This window comes from Schistocerca nitens, chromosome 2, assembly GCF_023898315.1.
Source record: "Schistocerca nitens isolate TAMUIC-IGC-003100 chromosome 2, iqSchNite1.1, whole genome shotgun sequence".
NCBI classification, from domain to species: Eukaryota; Metazoa; Arthropoda; class Insecta; order Orthoptera; family Acrididae; genus Schistocerca; species Schistocerca nitens.
In genome coordinates, this window is record NC_064615.1 from 837583584 (window position 1) to 837610251 (window position 26668).

At 43.9% G+C, this 26668-nt stretch overlaps 1 protein-coding gene across 1 annotated transcript in view; it reads right to left on the reverse strand.

Annotated features, from left to right (window-relative positions):
* LOC126235378 (suppressor of lurcher protein 1-like) overlaps positions 1-26668 on the reverse strand; it is a 375544-nt gene that overhangs the window by 79965 nt on the left and 268911 nt on the right. Inside the window, exons 5-6 of the mRNA XM_049944101.1 lie at positions 25918-26141; positions 4610-4767 (exon numbers count right to left, since the gene is read on the reverse strand). Coding sequence (XP_049800058.1) covers positions 4610-4767; positions 25918-26141 — 382 coding nt within the window. The remainder of the gene's footprint in view (positions 1-4609; positions 4768-25917; positions 26142-26668) is intronic.

Here is a 26668-nt window from a genome sequence, read left to right on the forward strand (position 1 = left end):
CCCCAACTGTAAATTTGTACGCCAAACTAGTGATAAGGCCTGTTACGCTTACATGCATGTACTGCATTGCAGGGGGTGTTTTACAACAGGATAACGCTCGCCCCAACGCTGCCGTTACAGCGGTTAATATTTGACCAGCATTTCACATTTGCAATGGCTTACCTCGCTCTGACATTAACCTGTGATCTTGCAATTGTAATCACTTAAATATAATCTTTTAAATGTGTTACCTAGACAAATGTATTCCCGAAATTACATTACTCGACGTTAATTATTTTTAAGTATTGCGATTTTTTTAGTGAGTGTTTATACATTACCGTTTCAACGTGTCCTTTCCGAGCCGAATCTCTCTATACGAGCAATAGTTGTGTACTGAATATATAGGGTGGTCAGAAAATGTTTGAAACGCTTGTCGTCATGTTGTAGGGCAGATTGTACTGAGACATATATGTTAAGAAAAAAATGCGATACGTTGCGCCGTTTCCGAGTTATTTAGCATTGAAGTCAGCCAATAAGGTCGTTGCGCGCGCGAATTCAAGTTTCTGCTAACCAAACAAAGCACTCGTTAGGTAACACCGCCCCTGGCAGGCCGCTTGAATGTGAGCGCGTGACGCCCCGATTGGCTACATTCAGTGCTTAATAACTCGGAAACGGTGCAACGTATCGAATTTTTTCTTAACATTTATGTCACGGTGCAACCTGCCCTGCAACACCCTTACGATCGTTTCAGACATTTCCCGACCACTCTGTATATAAGGCAGAGGGGCAAAGGGGGTAAATATTCCCACCATACTCAGTGAATGAGTGTATGGGGCGCTATGAAGTGTCAGCTGTGTATCTGCATTAAGTCGCTGACTGTGATGAGTGGTTGTACAGTGCAGCGTTGGATTTGTGTTATGGATGCAAGAAAGGGACAGGATGAATCCCGGTGTCGGCACGGAGTCTCTTCCATTCAAGAAGCACCACGCAGTCGCTGAGCTTATCGTCTCCGTCCGACGGACGGGTCACCGTAAACAGTCTCTCATGCCCTCACTTCATGGGACATTGCAGACAGGTTTGGTATTAGAAATTAATACAGGACATTGGCGCAAAGATTAGTGATCAGAGATTTTACACAACTACCTCTCCTGGCGGTGACGATTCGATCCGTCTTATCTCAGATTCGAGCGCCATAGCACAGGCGTGGGTTAGCGACGTCGGCTACGGAGGCATATGAAAAAGCCGCCGTTTGAAGATCGCAGTAAAGAGGTGGTGATGTTTAGATAGGCAAGAAGATGAAAATGACTGAAGAATCTCACTGAAAATAAAAACACAGAATACATGGTGGAAAAATGTGGACAGACAGAATATACGGCAGTAGTAATGAGAATACGGCATACCGCTAGTGAAGGAAATTGAGAGTTCAAAGACATTATTTCGCTGCTCCTTTCGCTGACAAGTTTTTGCGAGAGGCATTTATAGACCGCAAACTTTAATCTTGATAGCGTTTGGAAGATATTTTGACAAATCACGAATATAATGTAGGAACCAAAGAACCGGACAGATTACAGGTGCTGGAGGAAGTTCCCGAGCCCTTCACAGTTAAGAATGGGCTGACACAGGGCGATCATGTGTTGGCAGTACTTTTCAACACTACGCTGGAAGAAATGAGACCTGCAATAGGCCGTAATAGGACGTTGGGGGTGGCTGAAAGGGAGACGATACTTGCATTTGCAGATGATTTAGTGACTGTGCGTGAAACTCTAAATGACGTGGCAGGACATACATGGCTTGCGATACAAACCATCCTGGAGGCCCTTAGAAACAATAGGGCTACGGGCGGTAGAGGCATTAATGCAGACCGGCGTTATTGCTGTACGAAGGAGGGTGGCGAGGCGAGGCAGGGGGCAGTGGAAATAGATCTGAGTCAACCTGTGGCAGAATTATGGTCAACTGACGGGATATCCACAGAACAGACAAACGCAGCAGTTGTATGTCTGATTTTTAAAATAGGGCGAAGTCACCCAAGTGTACAGTTACCGAAGTCCTGGGGATAAACTACACAGTTTACACCAGTCGACTAAAGTCACTGCTCGGAGAGCTTGTACACACATACCAATGTGGATTTACCTCGGGACTCTCAACCGCCGACCACACCTTCACATTAAGTCAAATGATGGACAACTTTTATGAATTCGAAAATGACCTACACCTTACGTTCATTAACTTCTGGCAGGCTTACGACAGCATTAACTGCCCAGCCCTCTGGAAGGTAATTCAAGAGTTCAGCATACTAACAATAGCAGTTTATTACAGCAGGTCAAGTCGCCAAGTCCGCTTTGCAGATCAACTGCTGGCCCCCTATACAGTTACGAATGGGCTGAGACAGAGCGATCCTGTGACGTAATTTCTGTTCAGAATTGCGCTGGAAAATGTGACGTGTTGGAGACCGTTGGAAGTGAGACGATCTTTACATATGCAGATGATGTAGTGATTGTGGCCGAAACTATGAATGAGGTGACAGGACATACATCACGATTCATGCTAGAAGCGAGCCAGTAGGGTTACTGATCAACGATGAGAAAACAAAATATATGGTAGTCTCTCGCCGACAAAATGTTATGAATGTCATCCGTATAGACGGTCATAACTTTGAAAGAGTCGAAACATTCATGTATCTGGGGTCAATAGTATCGACTAAAAGTGATATGTATAGAGCGAATGTATTTCGTTAAAGAATAATAAATGTGAACCGGGTGTACTACAGGTTAAAGCACCTATACATGTCACGCATTGTGTCCCAAGAAAACATTATGCAGCTGTAGTAGTTATTTCGTAAGTTTGTGAGACATTGGCAGATATAAAGACAAAGGACGAGCGCATCCGTGCATTTGAGAGAAAGAGTTTAAGGAAACCTTATGGTCCGGTATACAGTACATGAACTGGAAAAGTGGAAAGAAGGCAGTTTAAGAAAGCTGATATTGGGGCAGTGATTGCAAGAAAAAGACTAAAGTGGGCGGGACATGTTCTCCGAGCAGAGGGTGCTGTCCGTAACAAAGTATTGGTACATAAGCCAACCGGTAGATGTCTAACAGGTCGTCTATGAACGGGGTCGAAAGATAGAACTTCAGTGACCCTGGAAGAAGCAAATGCGACAGAAAACACTGAGGATGGCAGAGACAGAAGTAAATGGGCAGACTATGTAATCAACGTGATGTCACAATTTTCTTTGGCCATGATTTGTTGACTGGGTGCGTTGATCGTTTCATTTTTTTTTGCGTATGTGTGTTTGTATATTTCTGGTCTTCTGCCAAGAGTGTAAACGGCCTGTTAATGCTTAATAAGTGGAAAATATGCAGCTTTTTTACGATGATGGTAGTCTTCCGTTTCTCAACTTCCAGTTTCCCGGCGGTTCAATCTTCTCTTTGAAGGTCCCTTGAATTCACTGCAAATGGTTCAAATGGCTCTGAACACTACGAGACTGAAAATCTGATGTCATCAGTCCCGTAGAACTTAGAACCACTTAAACCTAACTAACCTAAGGACAGCACACACAGCCATGCCCGAGGCAGAATTCGAACCTGCGACCATAGCGGTCGCGCGGTTCCAGACTGAATCGCCTAGAACCGCTCGACCTCAACAGCCGGCAATTCATTGCATCTTGCATCCATCTTCTGGGTGGTGTTCCACATTTCCGTCGTTCAGCTCGTGTCAATTCATAGACACTTTTCGACCATCGGTTATCATCCATTGATTGGAGGTTGTCATACAAAGTTTTGCCATCTAGGTTACCTTAAATATCGTTTTTCCTTCTATGGTTTGCCAAAGTCTATCATTCCCAATGTGTTTTAGTCTGGAGAGGCAAACGCTTCCTCACCAAAAATCAGTCTTAAGGGACATCAGATTTTCTTTTTATTTTTGTTTTTCCTTCTTCCATTTTGACTGTTTTTCTTATTTCAGCTACCAGTCTCGAAAAATGTAAAGGGAATATTATAAGTCTATTCTGAAGGGGTTTTTCAGGAGTGTAGCCTTGTACCAAAGTGAAATGCGGACGATAAATTGATCAGACAAGAAGGTAATAGAAGCATTTCAAATATGATGGTTCAGAAGGATGCTGAAGATGAAGTTGATTGCATAACTAATTTAGACGTACTGTATCAAATGGGGAATAGGGAAATTTCTGACACAATTTGACGTAAAGAAGGGAATGGTGGTTAGGATACACACTGAGGCATCAACGAATCTTCAATCTGTGTAAAAGACAATGAAGATACCCCAAGGAATGTCTGCATGAAGTGGGTTTAATGCGTGAGATTGTATTAGTTATGCACCGAAGAGTAGATCGTACTTGGTAGTCTAGTGTGCACAGCTGCTAGAAACAAGTTTTCGGAACAAGACCTCAACAGAAAGTTCGAGTTTAAGTTTTCGCGGCGTAATGATAAGTCAATGAAGTTTCAACATTGCATACGCGTGAGATCGACATCTTGCCTCGACGTTTCAGCTCTCAATCATTTATCCATCGTCAGGGCAGTGTTTTACACTAATTGGTTGTCAGCCGAAATATCGTGGCAAGATGTCTGCGACAGGCAGTGCCATAAACCGGTTGGAATAGCAGCTTAACAAGCGAGACTGACCTGGCGCGGAAGTAGTACTTGCAAGTGGTGTTGCTGGGGTAGCTGGAGGGGTATCGCGGCGAGAAGAAGCGGCCGTTGCGCGGGCCGTCTCCGCTGGAGAACAGCTGGTCACACTCCGTGCCCAGCACACGGCGCCCGTCGGACCGGAACGAACCTGGTGAACAGACACACATAAAGGTCAGAACACAGGCAACAAATGTGCACTGTCTTAATTAATTCAAAGGCTGAGGCTATCCCTGTATGGCAGCATTTTGTGGCTAGTTAACGTGTTGCAATACCCTTTACTTATTAGTATAATCAGAAAACTTCTTGGGTCAGCGATTTTGACGACTGCATGCTATGGGTAAGGGAGCTGAGCTTACTTACTTTGGCCACAGTATAAGAAAAGAATCACTCAGGTGTCATAAAAGTACGGCCACTACCTACAGCTTACTGATTGCCGCCCTCCTAAGAGGTGCTTACTTTTCATTCCTGCCAATCTCTGTGAACGTAGATAAGATGTGATTTAAATTTAAAAAACATATCGATGGGGTTAGAGAGATATATACCAAATAAATTCATAAGAGATGGTGGCGATGCCTCCATGGTACGCAAAGCAGGTCAAAAAAATCTTTTTTGAACTCATTCCGGGGCTGGTGCAGCAATCAGTATGTGTGATATGAAGAAAGAAACAGTCTTTGTTGTAGTGTTAAAATTTTTTATTACTTCCCAATGACGCATTTCGTCTTTATTTAGGCATTTTCGGATTAACTCATATTTGGTAGCGACGGGTGCATGAATAACGCGCATAAATATATCCCCGCTGGTAACTGTCCTTGTCAAAGCTTTGAAAACCATTGCGCGGTGTCCCTATTACGCACATGACGCGGTCCAATGCAAACCAAACGTTATCAGGTAGATAGGGTATCTCATTTTAATCTGTACCATCTGATATCCCTGCAGCAGCAGAATTCTGCAAAAAAAGTCTTGTAAAAGTCTTCAGGTTTGAAGGGGGTCATGCAATGTTTACCTCGAAATGACATTGAACCCTGTTTTCAAAGTAAAACCAAGGCCAAGTTCATTTTTGCAAATGGTAACCCCTATTTTTTATTCCATATTCGTATTCTACGTGAAAAAACGCATTCTTCGTAGGGAACATTGTTTTTTCTTTCGAAAAACCAATGGTTTGTCGCCAGAGTTCACTTCATTGTAAATATCCCAGGTTACCGGTATCTCGAGAACCAAGCGCGATCAGGAAAAATTTTCAATGAAAGTCTTGTATGGTTTCTGAATTCTGTCCGCTGGTGAAATTGTCGTGAACGTGAAATGGCCTTGAAATTCTTCAGTAAGGAGTAACCTGAAAGGAAATACCGTCGGCATTAGCAAAACCTAATGTGCACCAATTGGAGGGTGCCGAATTAGAGACCAGAATTGTGCGCGTCCCGGCAGAATCAGAGAAGAGAAGGGTGGAGCTTTGAAGCTAACTAATAAGCATCATTGTCGGGGAATTTGAAATCGTGACAGGGGTTCCAGAGAAATTTTACCTTTGGAGATTGAAAGTTTCTCGGCTGTGCTCACATAGAATGATTATTGAGCGGCGTGACTCTCAAATTTTTCTCTTACGGACTTGAAAAAAAGTGTGTTAAGAGATTTAGAAAAATTCCACCTCGTCGAACTCTGATGAATTTCGCCTCGTGGGACACACAATAATATTGTCTCTAATGAGTTCCTGTGAAGTGAAATTTTTCAAAATCCGTACAAGCAAAATTATTCTCAACACGAATGTTAGGAGCTCATAAGAGAGAAATTTATCTGAGTCACCTTGTCTCGCAATCGACTTTCTCGGGCCAGTCTTTCGTTTCTACCTTCTCTCCGTATTAGAAAAGGATTGATTTCCAAGGCGTATTTCACTATTTTTTTATTTACGTCAATATCGAGATACGTAAAGATGCCCTCTTGAAAGACAGACATCCGTTAGACAATAAGTTATTTTCTGAAAGAGCACACTTGAATACTGCATGTTTTGGCTTCACTTTGTGGCGTAAACAACAGTGTGCTTGTGTAAACAAACATGTCGCTTACACTGTAATAAGTCAGTTGTCCTGCAACACGCTTGGCAGATGTTTCGTGGAAAGAAAAACCTAAGAAAATCAAAAATAGTAAAAGTGATCAGTACAATTTATTTTTCGACTCTGATACGTCCGAAGATATAAGTTTGAAGTTCTCTAACGCTATAGATACAGCAATAAGGAATAGCACAGTAGGCAGTATAGTTGAAGAGGAATGGACATCTCTAAAAAGGGCCTTCACAGAAGTTGGGAAGGAAAACGTAGGTACAAAGAAGGTAGCTGCGAAGAAACCATGGGTAACAGAAGAAATACTTCAGTTGGTTGATGAAAGGAGGAAGTACAAACATGTTCCGGGAAAATCAGGAATACAGAAATACAAGTCGCTGAGGAATGAAATAAATAGGAAGTGCAGGGAAGCTAAGACGAAATGGCTGCAGGAAAAATGTGAAGACATCGAAAAAGATATGATTGTCGGAAGGACAGACTCAGCATACAGCAAAGTCTAAACAACCTTTGGTGACATTAAAAGCAACGGTGGTAACATTAAGAGTGCAACGGGAATTCCACTGTTAAATGCAGAGGAGAGAGCAGATGGGTGGAAAGAATACATCGAAAGCCTCTATGAGGGTGAAGATTTGTCTGATGTGATGGAAGAAGAAACAGGAGTCGATTTAGAAGAGATAGGGGATCCAGCATTAGAAACGGAATTTAAAAGAGCTTTGGAGGACTTACGGTCAAATAAGGCAGAAGGGATAGATAACATTCCACCAGAATTTCTAAAATCATTCGGGGAAGTGGCAACAAAACGACTATTCACGTTGGTGTGTAGAATATATGAGTCTGGCGACATACCATCTGACTTTCGGAAAAGCATCATCCACACAATTCCGAAGACGGCAAGAGCTGACAAGTGCGAGAATTATCGCACAATCAGCTGAACAGCTCATGCATCGTAGCTGCTTACAAGAATAATATACAGAAGAATGGAAAAGAAAATTGAGAATGCGCTAGGTGACGATCAGTTTGGCTTTAGGAAAAGTAAAGGGACGAGAGAGGCAATTCTGACGTTACGGCTAATAATGGAAGCAAGGCTAAAGAAAAATCAAGACACTTTCATAGGATTTGTCGACCTGGAAAAAGCGTTCGACAATATAAAATGGTGCAAGCTGTTCGAGATTCTGAAAAAAGTAGGGGTAAGCTATAGGGAGAGACGGGTCATATACAATATGTACAACAACCAAGAGGGAATAATAAGAGTGGACGATCAAGAACGAAGTGCTCGTATTAAGAAGGGTGTAAGACAAGGCTGTAGCCTTTCGCCCCTACTCTTCAATCTGTACATCGAGGAAGCAATGATGGAAATAAAAGAAAGGTTCAGGAGTGGAATTAAAATACAAGGTGACAAGATATCAATGATACGATTCGCTGATGACATTGCTATCCTGAGTGAAAGTGAAGAAGAATTAAATGATCTGCTGAACGGAATGAACAGTCTAATGAGTACACAGTATGGTTTGAGAGTAAATCGGAGAAAGACGAAGGTAAAGAGAAGTAGTAGAAATGAGAACAGCGAGAAACTTAACATCAGGATTGATAGTCACGAAGTCAATGAAGTTAAGGAATTCTGCTTCCTAGGCAGTAAAATAACCAATGACGGACGGAGCAAGGAGGACATCAAAAGCAGACTCGCTATGGCAAAAAAGGCATTGAGGAAGAAATTTCTGAGGATGTACGTCTGGAGTACAGCATTGTATGGTAGTGAAACATGTACTGTGGGAAAACCGGAAGAGAAGAGAATCGAAGCATTTGAGATGTGGTGCTATAGACGAATGTTGAAAATTAGGTGGACTGATAATGTAAGGAATGAGGAGGTTCTACGCAGAATCGGAGAGGAAAGGAATATGTGGAAAACACTGATAAGGAGAAGGGACGGGATGATAGGACATATGCTAAGACGTGAGGGAATGACTTCCATGGTACTAGAGGGAGCTGTAGAGGGCAAAAACTGTGGAGGAAGTCAGAGATTGGAATACGTCAAGCAAATAATTGAGGACGTAGGTTGCAAGTGCTACTCTGAGATGAAGAGGTTAGCAGAGGAAAGGAATTCGTGGTGGGTCGCATCAAACCAGTCAGTAGACTGATGACTGAAAAAAAAAAATGTCCGAAATGGCTGATTATACGCCCTTAGAAATAATGAGAATGATAAAAACTGTTGGCGAGAGTCGCGAGTGTTATGCAGCCGCGCAAAAATTGTATTCCCAAAGGTATGCCAATTCCCGTCATCCCAAGAAGGTTAGAATTAGGTCTCTGGTAAGACGAGCTGAAAGAGGGATCTAGAAAAGGCAGAGACGAAAGACGGGCCCGAGAGAGGCGGTTGTGCCGGGAGTTTGTGTTATCGTCGCTGAAGATCCACACCTTTCGACTCATCAGATTCAGCGAATGCATGGCGTGCCTCGATCAACGGTATCTCTTATTTTATGATGCGTTAAATGCCATTCATATCGCTTACATATCACCCAAGCAATTGAGTCTGAGGATACTGAGAGACCCGTGGCATTTTGTCGATGGGCCGATACGCAAATACGTCGTGGTCCCTTTTTTTTTCGTACGCACTTTCTCTTTACAGACGAGGCAAACTTCGACAACATGGGATGACACTATCTCCATAACGCACGCTACTGGGCGGAAGCAAATCCTCGCTGGCAGTGAGATCACCGAACACACGGTGGTCAATGTCTGGGAGGGCATAGTTTACGATTACGTGATACGTTCTCTTTTTTATGGCGAAACGTTGAACAGATTGCGCTATCTTCACTCGAAAATAGCACGTATGTGGTTTCTACGTGACGGCGCCCCTGCACATCAGGCCTTACCTGTCAGAAGGTACCTTAATGCAAATTACCCGAATCGATGGATTGGTATCGGTAGTGCAGTTCGTGAATTCCCGTCAAGATCACCAGACATAACACCATTGGACTTCTTCTTATGGGGAGCTGTGAAGCAGAAGGTGCACTCCACTCTCCCGACGACGCCAGAAACTGTGAGAGAAAGGATCGTGGCGGCTTTTCAGGCAATCACCCATCAGACATTGAATGATGTCGAGATCAGTTTCCGACAGAGGGTGCAAATGTGCATTTGGCAAAATGGGCAGTTGATCGACGATCTGAGATCCAAAATTTTCAGTGAGAACCATTTTAATCAGCCCTTTTCTGGGCTGACGATGTGCGAAGTCCGCTGGGCAACCTCCACGCGGTGCACATTGGGTTCCGAATGCCCACGGCATTTACTTTCAGGTTAATTCCTACTGAAGAATTTCATTTCAAGTTTACGAAAATTTCACCATTGGACGGAGTTCAGAAACCATACAATATTTTCATTGAAAATTTTTCCCGATCTCGCTTCTTTCTCGAGATACTGGTAACCTGGGAAAGTTTCAATGAAATGTCTCCTGGCGGCAAATCTTTGGTTTTTCGAAAAATAATGTTCCCTACAAACAATGCTTTTTTTCACGTAGAATACGGATGTGGAATAAAAAGAAGGGAGTTACATTCGCAAAAATGAACTTGGCCTTCGTTTGACCTTGAAAACAGGGTTCAAGGTCATTTCGAGGTAACCATTCCGTGACTCCCTTCAAACCTTACAACTTGTACTGGAGCCTTTTTTTTTTATTTTGCAGAATTGTGCGGCTACAGAGATACCGGCCGGCATGGATTAAAATGGAGCACCCTCTATAGTATACCAGTGCTACCAACTGTTGAAGAGTTACGAAGGTGGAGGCATTACTTTTCAGTCAACCTTCGTGAGTCTATAGCATGCTGGAAGTCTAGTGCTTTTTCTGGCTGCACACATCACACAAATCTGTGCAGTCAGAATATGCATTACACCTCCGGTATGTTACAGATATATTTACGGTATACTTGATACCGTTTGGTTTGCACTGCATTGCGTCACATACCGTAATAACGACACAGCGCAGCGTTTTTGAAGGCTTTGACAAGGTACAATTACCCGCTAGGACATTTTTATGCGTGGTATCTAATGTACCCATCGCTACCAAATACCAGCCAATTCGAAAATGCGTAAATATTGGTGAACCGCATGATTGGGAAGTAACGAAAACATTTTAACACTGTAATCAAGACTGACATTGCTCTTTCTTCATACCACACTGTTACAGAAGCAACGAAAAGAAAATGCCAAATTCAAAATAAAGTATAATTCCCCAACGTTATCGAAGTTTTACAGGAGCTCGAGAATCAGCGCGATCTTCGGTATGAGATGCTTTTAACATATTCCGCAACGACAGAAAACCCAAAGATATTCTAGCCCATTGTTACGTAGACTAGCGGCAATACGCAGTCAATACCTTCACAGCGCGTTAGCAGTAGTAATGTTACTCATGACAGTGTCACTAGACGAGAGTTACTAAGCATAGTTGTCTGAAATTTCTTCAGCAAAGAAGACGAAGTAAATATTCCAGCATTCAAATCAAGAACAAATGTCAATATAACTTATACCCAGGTAACCTCGCTGCAGGGAAGCAGCTTAAATCACTTTTAACTAAATTGCGTGCCTACGGAGTGTAGCCTCGATTGTGCGAATATAGTCGGCCGGGATGGCCGAGAGGTTCTAGGCACTTCAGTTTGGAACCGCGCGACCGCTACGGTCGCCGGTTCGAATCCTGCCTCTGTCATTGATGTGTGTGATGTCCTTAGGTTAGTTAGGCTTAAGCAGTTTTACGTTCTAGGGGACTGATGACCTCAGATGTTAAGTCCCATAGTGCTCAGAGCCATTCGAACCATTTTTTTGTGCGAATATATTCGGAATTTCCTGTCAGAAAGGTGATAATTTTTAGTAACTGACGGAAAATAATTGAGTAAATAATATGTGGCGTTCCCCGTGAAAGTGTTTTGGGCCTCTGCTGTTCCTGATCTATATAAAGGGTTTACCAACCTCTCAGATTATTTGCAGATGATGTTGTCATCTACCATCTTTTAAAGTCATCGGATGATCAAAACCAATCACAAAAGACTTAGACAAAATATCTGTATGTTTAGAGAAGTGATAATTGACAGACTCAAAAATAACGAAAAATGTGACTTCATCCTCGTGTGTTCTAAAAGGAGTACGTTAAATTTCGGTAGCACAATTTGTCACACACATCTAAAAGCGTAATATTAAAATAATTATTTAGGTATTACATTTACGACTAACAAACTGAAACGACCACACAGATGATGATGTAGGAAAAACGAACCAAAGACTGCTATTAATTGACAGAACATTTAGAAAATTCAACAAATCTACTAAAGACACTGCCTAAAATAAGCTTGTCTGTCCCCTTCTTGGCGGATTGGGATCCGCATCAGATAGGATTAACAGAGGATGACGAAAAGGTTCAAAAATAGGCAGCTTGTTTTATATTATCGCGAAATAGGGGACAGAATGTCACGGATACGATACGGGAATTTGTGTGTCAATCATTAGAACAAAGGCGATGTTAGTTGCTGCAAGATCTTCTCATGTTATTTCCATTACCAACTTTCTTCTCTGAATCCGAAAATATTTTGTTGGCACCCATCTACGTTGGGAGAAATGATCTTCATAAAAAAATAAGACAAATCAAAGCTCGCACGGAAAGATTTAAATGTCAGTTTCCTCCGAGCGCTGTTCGATACTGGAAGAGGAGGTAAAAAGCTCGCACGTGATTCGATGATCCCTCTGCCAGTCACTTAAACGTGAATTGCAGAATAAATATGTAGATATAGATGTCTATTTAAGTGTAGGTGGTGGCGATGCGACTACGTGCGCAGTAAAGAAGGTATATAACCGAAGCACAGATATAAGAGAATCATACTAGCGAGCCTACGGGCCGCAAATCGGAAACACACTGTCGTGAGTAACTGTGACAGAAGGCGGACATTTATGTCGCGGCAACTGGTGAGGATCGCGGCAGCTGGTGAGGAGCGCCTCGGAACCGGTGAAGCTACTGTCTTGAGAATCCATAGGGAAGGAGTTAACAGTATGATGAAACCACGAATAGACGAAAAGTGGAGCTCGGAGGCCTGCCCAATCTGTAAAGTAGAATAGGTGGCGACCTGTTGCTTGTCTGACGAGGGAACAGAGTTGACCCATGCACAAGTGTTTCGGAGGACACCGCTCAGAGCACAGCGCTGAATGTGATGCTCCGCTGCAGACGTCCCGTGTGAGTTCCCATATTGACCCAACTACATGGTTATCTACCACCGCAAAGGACCAGGTATCGTATACACTGAAGTTTCTACCGGGGTGTGGAGAGGAAGCTAGTAAAATCACGTTGATATTCTGGCCACCAAATTCGCCTCGTCTGTAGCCGATGGAATATATCCAGGACGCTATCGACCACCAGCTCGACGCGCATAAGTAGTCGGGGCACAATTAACGAGAATTTTGAGACCATTGAGTCAAGATCTGTTTCCCCTACTTCCAGAAACGTACCGAGGATTTGTCGAATCTATGTCACGCAGGGTCGATACTGTATGGTGTTCAATGTCGGATAAACTCTATATCAGGCACGTCGTAATCATGTTTTGGCTCTTCAATGTGTTCAATAAAAGTTCCGAAAACAGTATTTTAATTGCACGCTATAAGGGTTTCGATGATAGTATAGCCTGATGATGGTATTTGATAACGAAACCGGCAGGGAGTTGACCTAATCTGGAAGTATTGGAGAGTCTTAGGGACAGCCTTTTCATAGTACACTCGATGCCATCGTGGTGTCATGTCTGCGTGATACAGAAGGAGCACGGTATGTCTCACAAACTGTTAACGACACAGAGGGCTAATACCTCCCAGGGTAAGCAGACCTTTCCTGACAAGTTTAAAACAGCTTCCTTGGAGGGCGGATCGGGTAGAACGTAAGGCACCCTCTATTGCCCTTGGAGTGGGAAACCACTCCTGAAGGTGGATGAGCCTGAAAAGGTCAAAGACGTTGGATACAGAAGTCATGGGGAAACAATCATGGTAAAGATCCATGTTGTATCCCTAATCTCACTGGTCCTTGTTCTCAGTTATGGTTGTTCCTGGTAAGAAATATTCCACTATTGAATTAAACCAAGATAAGAAGAGGAGAAAGGAAACACCACTACTGAGGATTCATATATGCAATGTGAAGACGATGAATAATAACGGATGATTATATGTAGTCTTTGCACCTACACCTACAGAATACGGATTGAGAGTAAATCGGAGAAATAAGAAAGTAATAAGAAGTAGCAAAAATGAAAACAACGAGAAACTTAACATCACGATTGATGGCCACAAATTAGAAGAGGTTAAGGAATTCTACTACCAATGACGGACGGAGCAAGGAGGACATCAAAAGCAGCCTAGAAATAGCAAAGAGGGCGTTCCTTGCCAAGAGAAGTCTACTAGTATCAAACATAGGCCTGCTGAGGAAAAAATTTCTGAGAATGAGCGTGTGGAATACAGCATTGTATGGTAGTGACACATAGACTATGGACAAACCGGAACATTTGAGAATTGGTGCTACAGATAAATGTTGAAAATTAGGTGGACTGATAAAGTAAGGAACGATGTGGTTCTGTGCAGAATCGGAAAGGAATATGTGGGAAACACGGACAAAGAGAAGGGACATCCGTTAAGATATCAGGGAATGACTTCCATGGTATTAGAGGGAGCTGTAGAGGGCAAAAACTTAAAGGAAGAGAGAGAATGGAATACATCCAGCAAATAGTTGAGGATGTAGGTTTCACGTGCTATTCAGATGAAGTGGAGTCTCTCAATAAGATGCGGTCGGGATCCCTGTTGATCAAAACTTTTTCTGTAATCCGGCCCATAGCTCTTCGTGGACTTCGTCTTCTTGGTGACGTCCTTGTGTCAATTAAACCTCACCAGTCTTTGAATATGTTCCAGGGAATCGTTTTTCGTAGGCACTTCATTTATCAAACTGATCAACTTCGGGCCAATCTGGAACGACGGTGCAGTCATTTTAGTCAGCGTACGCAGAAAGGTTGTAAGGACAACTGTGCTGATACTGGGGCCGTTATCCTGGATTTCGAGAGCGATAACCTCCCAGAGAAGGTCAAAATTATTAGTTATCAGTGTGATGTGAAGTGGTACCATAAGTTCCCAGCGCCACACACTGTAAAATGGTTTGAAGACTACAGATACTGAATTTATTGCAGACGAATTTACTCATCATACAACTAATAGATTTTTCGTCGTCGTGATTGGTTAATAATAAGAACAACCATGATGAATACAGTACAAATTAATGAACCATCGATGTTTCTCGAAAGTGGTTTCCAATTTAAGTTTGATAAAGTCCTGTCAGGTTGGATGGCTGGAGAGAGCGTGGAAGTGGCAAGTACCGTAATAACTAACCACCAGCGTGAATTTCCAGCTTTTATTTCATACACCACTTGTTGACACTCTGAAAGTAATACGCTAAATCATATCTGATTTTATTACTGGATACTGAGCAAGTATCTCCCGAAACAATTATTGGGAAAGCAAAAAAAAATACCTTTTACTATTATGACTTTCTCTTCCTACATTTAATAATGGAAATTGCATTTAAAATATATCCCTTAAGGAAAGAGAAAATATCGTAATGTTAGGAATCATTATTCTGAGGTCGTAGATATATTTTACTACTACGAAAAATTATCTCTGGATTGGATATTAAATATTTTTCCTTCTGATTCAAAATAAATTGAAAATTCTTTTAACTCTGAAAGCCAAAGTTAATGCAAGCTTCTACTGGTGTAGTTTTATGTGAAGATAAATTTGCAACAATCAAAGGTAACCGTGTTGTGTTAACTGAAAATGGGACTTTGTAAGTAACTTTGAAAGGCAGGTTGTGCACAATGTGTAGCGCGAGAAATGAAACAAAACTTATTTTAAGCTGCTTTTGGAAATTGAAATACTACACAAGCTCCCACCCGTACAAAGCATTGGCCACATTTACGTAAATGTTAAAGAGAGGGAAAGATTTCCATTTCACAGAAAGAACAAATTTTTAAAATTCAACACTGGTAGTTATTATTTAAAGGTAATTAAACTTACATGAATATGCTACAAGCCTGTATAATCGCATGGCATACAGAGCCACGAGCGCAAGACAAGATACGAGCTAAGCAACAAGATAAAAACGCCAAATGATCAGAGCGAGGTAACATGGCGCCTTTTTTTTATATTGAAGTTCATGGAGTCTTTATATGCCACTGAGAAGTCCAAACTTTCAATCCACTACTTGTTATTTGTTAAGGGTATTCCACTGTATTAATTTTTACCACTAATTAGAAGCGTCTCAGTAGAAGTCATGTGACAGCGCTTTGGCATTAGCAAGTTCTATGCAGGCTGTGGTTCTCTCTAGGGTGCACGTCTCTTTGACGTGTTTGTTACCTGAAGTGCGTACAGTTTCGAGACGAGTTACACTGACAAGGAGTCCGCGCCTTCTCCTCGTTATCGACCTCGTCCAAATTTATAGTATATACAGGGCTTGGTCCGAAATGAAAGTGACCGAAGACCATATGCTTCGAAAAAAACAGCGTTGTTGGCATGGGACGGTCGAGGCATGAGCCATTTATCTTGGCGTAATTTTCAGACTGCTGTTGGAACAGCGGGAAGAGTTCAGACTGGCAACCTGAGGGTCGTGACGTCAGATACCTAGGCGGAAACTTTTCTTTTTATGTTGAAGTTTTACGGCAGTTGGATTGCAAATAAAGTGAAATAATTCTCAATATATTGCGTTTATTAATATCTTCACATAGGGCATGAAAAGGAAAGGCAAAAGAAAATCTGGGGTTTCAAATAATTTTCAAGAACGGATTGTTCTTACAGTGGCCACAAGGATTCGGCAAGTAAATTTCCAAGAACGGATTTTACAAGGAGTATTCAAATTAGAAGGTGCGAAAACTCGTGAAGTAAATAGATTGAAATGCGCATATACAGGATAACGTAGTGAGACATCTAAGCACTCGAATGCAGTGACGTCACCTGTCCGTGTGCTGCGCCCTTAGCCGGCTAGGTGATGCTCACAGACGATCGCAGTCCGGTACTCATCAGATTCCTCGAGCACAGAAAAACCATTAAAATCTGCACTGTAAGATACCTCATAACCTATCATCAAGAGCAAAGAGCCTGGGTTGCTCACAGAGGGAGTGATTCTGCTCCCGGATATAGCGCGTTCACACGTCTACTACGTAACACAAAGCGTAATGGCCAAGTTCAACTGGGAGAAGCTTGAGAATTCACCCTAAACCCCGGACATGTCACCCGGAGACTTCAGTGTGTTTTGTCCGTTGAAATAACATCTCGAAGGGAAGCCCTTCGACTTGGACGGTTAACTGAAGGACACAGTGGAGGGCTGGCGAGGGTCACACCCACAAAAATTCTGGGAATAGGGAATCCTCCAGCTCATGAAGCAGTGGAGTAGTTGTGCTCACGCCTCTAAATATTAAATAAAAAAAAGACTTCAATTTTACCCGCAATGTTGTTTCGTATTTTTCTTTTGAACACACCTCATAATTGAAGCATACGGGAATTCGCATTCGCCGGCCGCGGTGGCCGAGCGGTTCTAGGCGCTTCAGATCGGAACCGCGCGACTACTGCGGTCGCAGGTTTGAATCCTGCCTCGGGCAAGGATGTGTGTGATGTCCTTAGGTTAGTTAGGTTTAAGTAGTTCTAAGTTCTAGGGGACTGATGACCTCAGATGTTAAGTCCTATAGTGCTCAGAGCCATTTGAACCAATTCGTATTCCGCTAGTTTCATTTTAACCTTCGAGCATGTCCCGGCAGCTGCACGCAAACAGTACATAACCTTGTATTGACGATAAATATATCGCCAGCACTAGTAAATCATCAATATTTAAAAAGAATTTCTCACGTACGTCTTACAATCTCTTCCTGGAAATTGATTTGCAACCGGAAATTTCCTTTGCCCCTGCTTTTCATGCCTTTATACAAAATATTAATAAATACACTTAATTCAGCATTACCTCGGATCATTTTCTGTATAAGGAGCGTAGACTGGGAACTATGCTAACATCGACTGGTCTTGTCCGGTTCGACCTGCGCCAAAAAATATATGTGGGAATTCCTAAGGGACCAATCTGCTTAGGTCATCGGTCCCTAGACGTACACAATACTTAAACTAACTTCGGCAAGGAACAATACACACACACTCATGCCCGAGGGAGGACTCGTACCGCCGACAGGAGGGGCCACGCAATCCATGACATAACGCCTCGAACCACGCGGCCACTCCGTGCGGCGACCTGCGCCAAAATTTCTATTCTTCTCTGAACTCCTGCCCATATGTAACTTCCACTTCTGTCACTTTCATTTCTGTCCATGCTCTACATACAGCATAAATGTGGATGAAATCTATGGTGACGAGTAGGCCCGGTCTCCTTGTGAGTAGTTGTTTTCAGAAGTCAGCTCATAGATCTTTTTGTCTTACCAGCCACAGCCGACGATCCATACGAAGAGAGCATCTGCAGATGCGCTTCATACAAATTGTTCAGAGGCACCGTCGGGGAAGTAGCATCGCTATTTAGTGTTGGGGAGCCAGGAGGTCGCTATCCACCGTTGCTGAGTGAACCGAAGATTTCAGTCGCCGCTTACAAACCAATTACCATCGTAGTGGATACACATTAGCGTTCGCGGTGAGCTACATGGCTCACCGCTATCGATTGAGACACGCCTATCTATTTTTATCTGTTTTCGTTAAAAAGGTATGCCTGTAGAGGAGAATTTATGCCATTTTGTTAGGCTACGGAAAAGCATTTGATATAACTGACGACATACACAACTAGACAGAAGCAGCAAATATAATCAAGAAAACACTTTATGTGCACCACCAAAATATGCTGAAAACTAACTTCCCAAAGCTTAGGCCATTATATGACACACCTAGAGATCAACAGAAAGTAGCTAAGGCAATGGCATTTGTGAGGAAAAGAAACACTAGAACGAAAGTAGATCAAATTTTAGAACAAGTTAACTCCTTCACTTACATAGTATTTGAGACGACGTACGTCTACAGCTAAGAAACAGAGATTAAGCTTAGTACATTCAACTGGTACGTGGAAAAATTAAGGGAAACATTAAAAATGGAAGTAAGAGAGATACATTAAATACTGAGACATCACTGTAGCCCCCACACTGCTCTATGAAAATGAGACCTGGGTGATTACTAAAGGGCCGGCCGAAGTGGCCGTGCGGTTAAAGGCGCTGCAGTCTGGAACCGCAAGACCGCTACGGTCGCAGGTTCGAATCCTGCCTCGGGCATGGATGTTTGTGATGTCCTTAGGTTAGTTAGGTTTAACTAGTTCTAAGTTCTAGGGGACTAATGACCTCAGCAGTTGAGTCCCATAGTGCTCAGAGCCATTTGAACCATTTTTTTGATTACTAAAAAGTAAGAGAGCCGTATCCAGGCGCAGGAAATGAAATTCCTAGGGAGAGTTAAAGGTTTACAGTAAACTAAGGAATTAATGAAGAACTAAAAATTCTTAGGTTTAATGTTAAAAGTCTAGGCTATAGAAAAAAACTGAATAAACAGAAAGAACGGAGAGTGACAGAGTCCCCTTAAATGTTAAATGCTAGAAATAATAAGCGCCAAGGAGGGAGGGAGGGAGGGAGGGAGGGAGGGTGCACTTACCGCATAGACAATAGCTGCAAGGAAGTGGCATTTCATAAATCTATTTACTGGCTGTTTGCTTTTCGTCTGTAGTCTATTCTACGAGATTCTCGTAAAAATGACCACAGTCTGCACACGAAAATCAATAAAATTGCATTGCTGCCACAAGCTGCGTATGATTTCCTTTGTTATCGGCTTCGCTCATCTGACGCATCTTTTGAAATTTTGTAGCCAACGATAACACGTTGAATGTATTTGGGTGTGGTTCAAAATGGTTCAAATGGCTCTGAGCACTATGCGACATAACTTCTGAGGTCATCAGTCGTGTAGAACTTAGAACTAATTAAACCTAACTAACCTAAGGACATCACACACATGCCCGAGGTAGGATTCGAACCTGCGACCGTAGTGGTCGCTCGGTTCCAGACTGCAGCGCCTAGAACCGCACGGCCACTCCGGCCTGCTATTTGGGTGTGTACAGCGTCGTCCTCAGACATAAAAGAAAGGGGATGAAATGAAACATTTATACCTGGAAAATCGGATTTCCTTTTCGTTTTAAGGCACTTTTTTTTGAAAGAGGGTAAACAGTGCATCTGTTTCATGTTGTCATGAGGAGAATGCTATACTAGGATATTACTAAGTCAGCACAGCCTTCTCCTCTCGGCAGCATCAGTCTCTGTGCTATATCGCACATGAGACCTTCTCACAGTTCGAACGGAACACGAGAACCTGGAGAAAATATGAGAACCAGAGTAAATTTTAATGCCCAACTGATGACATCATTGCGTCGAGTACATGTGTGTGTGTGCTTTGCTACCAAATAATTCGTTTTTTTTTTTAAAATAAGTATATGTGGGTAAATCCAGAGACTCACAGCCATATTTAGCGGTATACATCATCCACCATCAGCCCTCAAACATGTGAACAACATACACCATTCATGTAGAACTATTAATTTTTGGGACATTTTTATTCAGACCTCGACCGCTGACTACAGAGTGCTGTCGAGAGGTGACAGACTCAGAGTCCATGTCCTTGTCGAGCGCCGGCTACCTATGCTGCTGGAAGTGCATTGGCTTGTCAGCGTTCGGCTTATGTTTCGTTTTAGCTGCTGCTGAATGGGCCATGGACATTGCTACATTAAGGCGAAGGAATGTCTTGCATGTAAATGCTAGCGGTGTGCACCGGTCTGTGATTCCACTCCCCCCCCCCTCCCCCCCTCCCCCCTCCCACCAACTCACCACTTATCAATCTGCGTAGGACATTTTCCCACAGTTTCCGTCAAACGTCGCCTGCACTTTGAGACTGCTGTGGGTCTTTCTTCAGGCTAGGACATTATTTTACATGGGAAGAGCTGTAGTAGTGACAGCTCTGTGCCGCCTGGAACCTAGCGTTGATCGCAGCAATTGTGTTGACTCTACTGCTATCAGATACGTACGGCCCGCTTTTTTGCAGCAGTCATTGGGTTGTGTTGTTCGGAATTTGAACCCTATTGGTGGTACGCTAATTGAAAATAAGGTTTTGGAGAATATGCTGACCCACAGAAGGTGCTCGATCTCTGCTGCTCTCTATGGTTCCATTTTATCAAATAGCAAGAGAGATACTGTAACCTCAGTGAGTCTATGATTTTATGTATGAATATTTTTGCTGCACTGTGGCCATTGCTGAGTCTCATATATGTATGGTGAAGACTTACATACATCGTATTATTTCACTATCTATTTACGCATGCCGGCCGGTGTGGCCGAGAAGTTCTATGCGCTTCAGTCTGGAACCGAGTGACCGCTACGGTCGCAGGTTCGAATCCTGCCTCGGGCGTGGGTGTGCGTGATGTCCTTAGGTTAGTTAGGTTTAAGTAGTTCTAAGTTCTAGGGGACTGATGACCTCAGATGTTATGTCCCATAGTGCTCAGAGCCATTTAGTCTACGTTTGCTGCCTAGCTTCAGAGTGAACCCCTCCCACTGAAGAGTCCCAGTTATAAAGAATGATAAGAGAGCTCGTTTCCTAATAGTCAACTGGGTTTCCTGTAATCTTATTGTGTGATACTGACCGAGAGAGATTGGTAGGGGTCTCCTGCCAATTTTGTATCATATCTTCACTACTGATAATTCGCACTATTTCCTCAGGCTTGTGTGTCATTCTGCAGCGTGAACCTTATAAATTTAGAGTTGTTCCCTCGAGGAAGGGGAGTGGGTCACACCAGATATACAACAGGACACTCGATGTGAAAAGTTCGTTACTTAGCCAGAAACGTCACTGATAACCAGCTATACGCACGCTGGAACAAACAGGAATTTATAGGGAGATCGCTGCTTACAAGTTCTCATTTTTGTCGTATCCTCTTTGTAGAGAATTCAGTTTTATACATTTACCTTTCTTGCACCTAAGTTTAAAATCCGTTATTCGGAACAAGAAGCTTTGTACCATGTTTAAGGTTCAAATGGTTCAAATGGCTCTGAGCACTATGGGACTCAACTGCTGAGGTCATAAGTCCCCTAGAACTTAGAACTACTTAAACCTAATTAACCTAAGGAAATCACACACATCCATGCCCGAGGCAGGATTCGAACCTGCGACCGTAGCGGTCGCGCGGTTCCAGACTGTAGCGCCTAGAACCGCTCGTCCACTCCGGCCGGCCCCATGTTTAAGGATCAATATGGGTATTTCATTTATTCCTTCGCTAATGTAGGAAATGGCATACGTTATCATCTGACGTATTTAAGACTACTAAGGAAATTTAAGATTGTATGGGGGCTCGGTTTTGTTCAAATGCAAGTGCTTTGCGGAACAGTAGTCCAGGTGATCCATCAGACGGCAAATGTAACCTTGCTACTGCAATTTTTCAGTTGTTTATTGAATAATAATATCAATATTTTCTAAATTTATCTTTAATTATTTTCATGAGTGAGTCGTTTCTGAAAATAATTGTATTTTCCGGGCCATTCCCAAGCGCTCATGTATTCTTTCTTAAATTGGCAGCTGATGGGAGTACAATTTACTAGCTATGTTCCGCCGTCTGCAAAAATATTTTCAATGTTCTATACCCAACCTACAGAAAGTATACGTTGGATCTGTGTTGCTGAGAACTTCGAGAAGTGCCGCTGATAATGTATATATTCGGAGTGATTATAGTGACTTACGTTGATTGTGAATAGGTATCAGACCATACAAAGTGAGGCTTTACATCTGTATGGCATGCATCCTGTCTGTGAGGGAGGATGCAGGTATACTTTAAGATCGTATCAGCAGGTTAGAGAATGTTTATCGCAGTTTGGCTTTCACTTAAATGCTTGTGCAAGTACCCCTTAAATCGACCGCCCGGATAGCCATGCGGTCTAATGCGCTGCTTCCCGAGCGGGAAGGCGTGCCGGTCCCCGGCACGAATTCGCCCGGCGGATTAGTCTCGAGGTCCGGTGTGCCGGCCAGCCTCTGGATGGTTTCCATCTCCCTCGGCGAATGCGGCTGTTTCCCCTGATTCCGCCTCAGTTTGTCAGTGATTGCTGCGCAAACACCGTTTACAGGTACGCGTACACCATAATTACTCTACCACGGAAATATTTGGGGCTACACTCGTCTGATATGAGACGTTCCCGGCGGGGAGGGAGGGGGGGGGGGCACTGGGGGCTGAACCGCACCGCACAATAAACGTGGGTTCGGTTTGGGGCGGCGGTGGGATGGTGTGGGTGGACTGCTGTGGCGTGTTGTGGGGTTATGAACCACTGAGGGCTATGGCGGGACGAAGCCTCTCCGTCGTTTCTAGGTCCCCCGTATAATACATACATACCCCATAAATTATTCGTTGCACTACGGAAGTGTTACAAACTTCTGTGTATGTCAAACAAATAGCAGTCACATTGCGTAATTTTCACTCAAGGGTCAAAATTCTTTATAAAAGAGGGAATACACTTAGGGCAGTTTTTACTGAAGTTACACCAGTTATCTACCGAGTTTATTTCAAAAAAGGATTACGAAGTTTGGACCACATTTACTGATTAATAGATACGGTGTTAGGTGTATCTGTTTATACACGTCTAGTTCCGTAAGACCAAAATACATGAAATTAACATCAAAACAGTATAGTAAATAAAATTTACAGGAATCTTATGCAGATGATAAGCTGCTGAGTATATTTCAGAGAAACCAATACCCTGTAATTGTCTCCCATTGCGACGCATAAGTTTGAAATTTGGCTCAAAGATGCCAACAGCGTTCTCTGTAATAGAGAAAAAGCGCGACGCCATGCGTCACCCTCGGCCTCGGCTACTCTTTAACCAGCAAGTTGTCAACAAATGCGAAAAAAAGTCCACAGCTCAGAAGTTCATGGGAGCAATAAGGTGTGCACGTGACGTCACATTGGTACATGATTTCACCCCAGTTCTGCCCAAAACCACTAAGGACGTGTCACTCGATGGGAAGGTCTTCACAGCTTTTCGTATCATCGTTTCGACGTCTCAGCGATGGAGGTTAGATCGCAGCACCCAGCGCTGAATTCACGCGGTTATCTGTGGGTGGCCGAGAAAAGCCCTTTCAGACTCACAGCCACTCAGAAAAGACACGAAAACTCCTCAGGGGATGGCACAAAGGGAGCAAATGAGACCACCCATTTCCCAGGGCCGTTGATTCCAACACACTTCACGGCTGAAAACCAGTTCAAAGTGCGATTAGTAAAACTAATAAGTTCTTGTCAGCCTTTGACGGTGGTGGTACCCTCAGGCTTTTCAACACTTCGTTAAGGCCATTGTGGGGCTGCATCCAAATTGAACGTGATCGCATTCATTTGGAGTGCAACGCAGCCGCAATTTTTACTCTCGTGTACAGGTTGGAGCTACTAGAGAGCGTTCAAAATCATTGGATGAAATTTGAATTAGATCCGAAGCAGGAAAGGATTCATACGGTTTTTCAACCCTCCTGTTTACCGCACTCCTGTGGCATGATTATGTGGGAGTGTCACATCAAGAAGTGCGTGAATAAAACAGCCAACGATCCATGTAAGACCCTCCAATTCGGCAACGTCCTCAGTGCCAACCACGCAACTTCCTGGGCATGAAACTTCCTGGCAGATTAAAACTGTGTGCCAGACCGACACTCGAACTCGGGACTTTTGCCTTTCGAGGGCAAGTGCTCTACAGTTGCTCAAGTTACAAATGTACATGTCAGAAACTTCGACACCAGTTCAGTCTGGCAGCTGAACCCTACATGCAAACACTACCCTGAAGCCGGCCGTTGTGGCGGAGCGGTTCTACGCGCTTCAGTCTGGAACCACGCTGCTGCTACGGTCGCAGGTTGTAACCCTGCCTCGGGCATGGATGTGTGTGATGTCATTAGGTTTAAGTAGTTCTAAGTCCAGGGGACTGATGACCACCGAGCGAGGTGGCGCAGTGGTTAGCACACTGGACTCGCATTCGGGAGGACGACGGTTCAATCCCGTCTCCAGCCATCCTGATTTAGGTTTTCCGTGATTTCCCTGAATCGTTTCAGGCAAATGCCGGGATGGTTCCTTTGAAAGGGCACGGCCGATTTCCTTCCCAACCCTTCCCTAACCCGAGCTTGCGCTCCGTCTCTAATGACCTCGTTGTCGACGGGACGTTAAACACTAACCACCACCACCACCACTGATGACCTCAGATGTTAAGTCCCATAGTGCTTAGATACATTTTTGAAATACCCTGAACGGCAGTCTCAAATTTTTCCTAGGCCACCCATACGAAAAACGCATGATTTCAATGCTGGGGTCGTGGTTCTGACCTCCATCGCAGATGCGTCAAAACAAGTGGTGGAAATTGCCTAAGAGGGTCTGTGAAAATCTTTTCATGTTATGACATGTCCAAGGTAGCACTGGGAAAAATTGTGGAGAAATTTGGTGCCAACGTGACAGCATTAACATACCTTAAATTTCAGATGAACTTCCAAGCTTCGGCCCTTCTTTAGCAAGTGTTGTCGTCTTACTGTTTGAGGCGTCGCTGGCCGGCCGTTGTGGCCGAGCGGTTGTAGGCGCTTCAGTCCGGAACCACGCTGCTGCTACTGTCGCAGGTTCGAATCCTGCCTCGGGCATGGATGTGAGTTATGTCCTTAGGTTAGTTAGGTTTACGTAGTTCTCAAAAATGGTTCAAATGGCTTTCAGCACTATGGGACTTAACTTCCGATGTCATCAGTCCCCTAGAACTTAGTACTACTTAAACCTAACTAACCTAAGGACATCATACACATCTATGCCCGAGGCAGGATCCGAATCTACGACTGTAGCGGACACGCAGTTCGAGACTGTAGCGCCTAGAACCGCTCGGCCACCCCGGACGGCTAAGTAGTTCTGAGTTCTAGGGGACTGCTGACCTCAGATGTTAAGTCCCATAGTGCTCAGAGCCATTTGAACCATTTGAGGCGTCGCCGCGCCAGAGGGTGACGTCGCAGGCCACCATACTTTCCACTATTACAGAGGAAGTCATCTTTGAGCCCAATTTCAAACTTACACTTCGCAAAGGGAGGCAATGATTTTTGAATTCTGTTGTCCAGTTTATAAATCATTTAACATCGCCGCTTTTATGCGGTCATTAACACCCCTAGTCTGCAGCGGTGCAATAATGAGAGGCAGTCGTGCCCCGGGGAGTACTCACGCCGGTCGAGGAAGCGGAACCGGCCGAGGAAGCCCGAGCTGTTGGAGGGCGGGCCCGCGGCGTGCATGGCGAGCACGAGCGCCGGGCCCTGGCTGTAGAGCGCCGCGGGCACATCGCGCAGCCCGCCGCACAGCACGCCCGAGGGCGGCGTCCGCTCGTTCACGTCGGCCCGCAGCTGCCCGCCCAGCGACAGGAAAACCTCCACGCGGTCGCCCAGGGAGCAGCTGCCGGCAACAACATCACATCCTCCCGTCACCAGCGCAATCCGTGCCAAGCGAAGCCTCAGCAACCACACAAACATACACTTATAGGAATGTGTGGTGTCTATTCTTTCGGACGTGTCCGAAAGCACAGAAACCACGAATTCGTATAATTGGTTCGCCTCGATGGGCAATGGATCAGCCACCTTCAGTGCAAATACACATGTACGTTGGACCTCTTGCGGGAATAGAAAATTAGCGAGCGTGGTGTACGTGGACAGGGACTGCGGATAGATGGCGCTAGGTGGGAATGTTCATGTGCGAGGGAGCGTGCCTATGTAGTCCACGCACTTGCAATAAGCAGTGTGTCTGTGTGGTGTAGTGGTTAATGGAGTTGACTAGTGAGGAGGAGATTCCAGCTGGTGGTTTGTGTGAGTGGCTGATTTGGGGGAGAGGACCAAACAGCGAAGACATCAGTCCCATGATCTAGGATGGCATAAATCAAGGGATGAAGAACACAAATAACATAGTCCATTCAATGGGAAGGGATA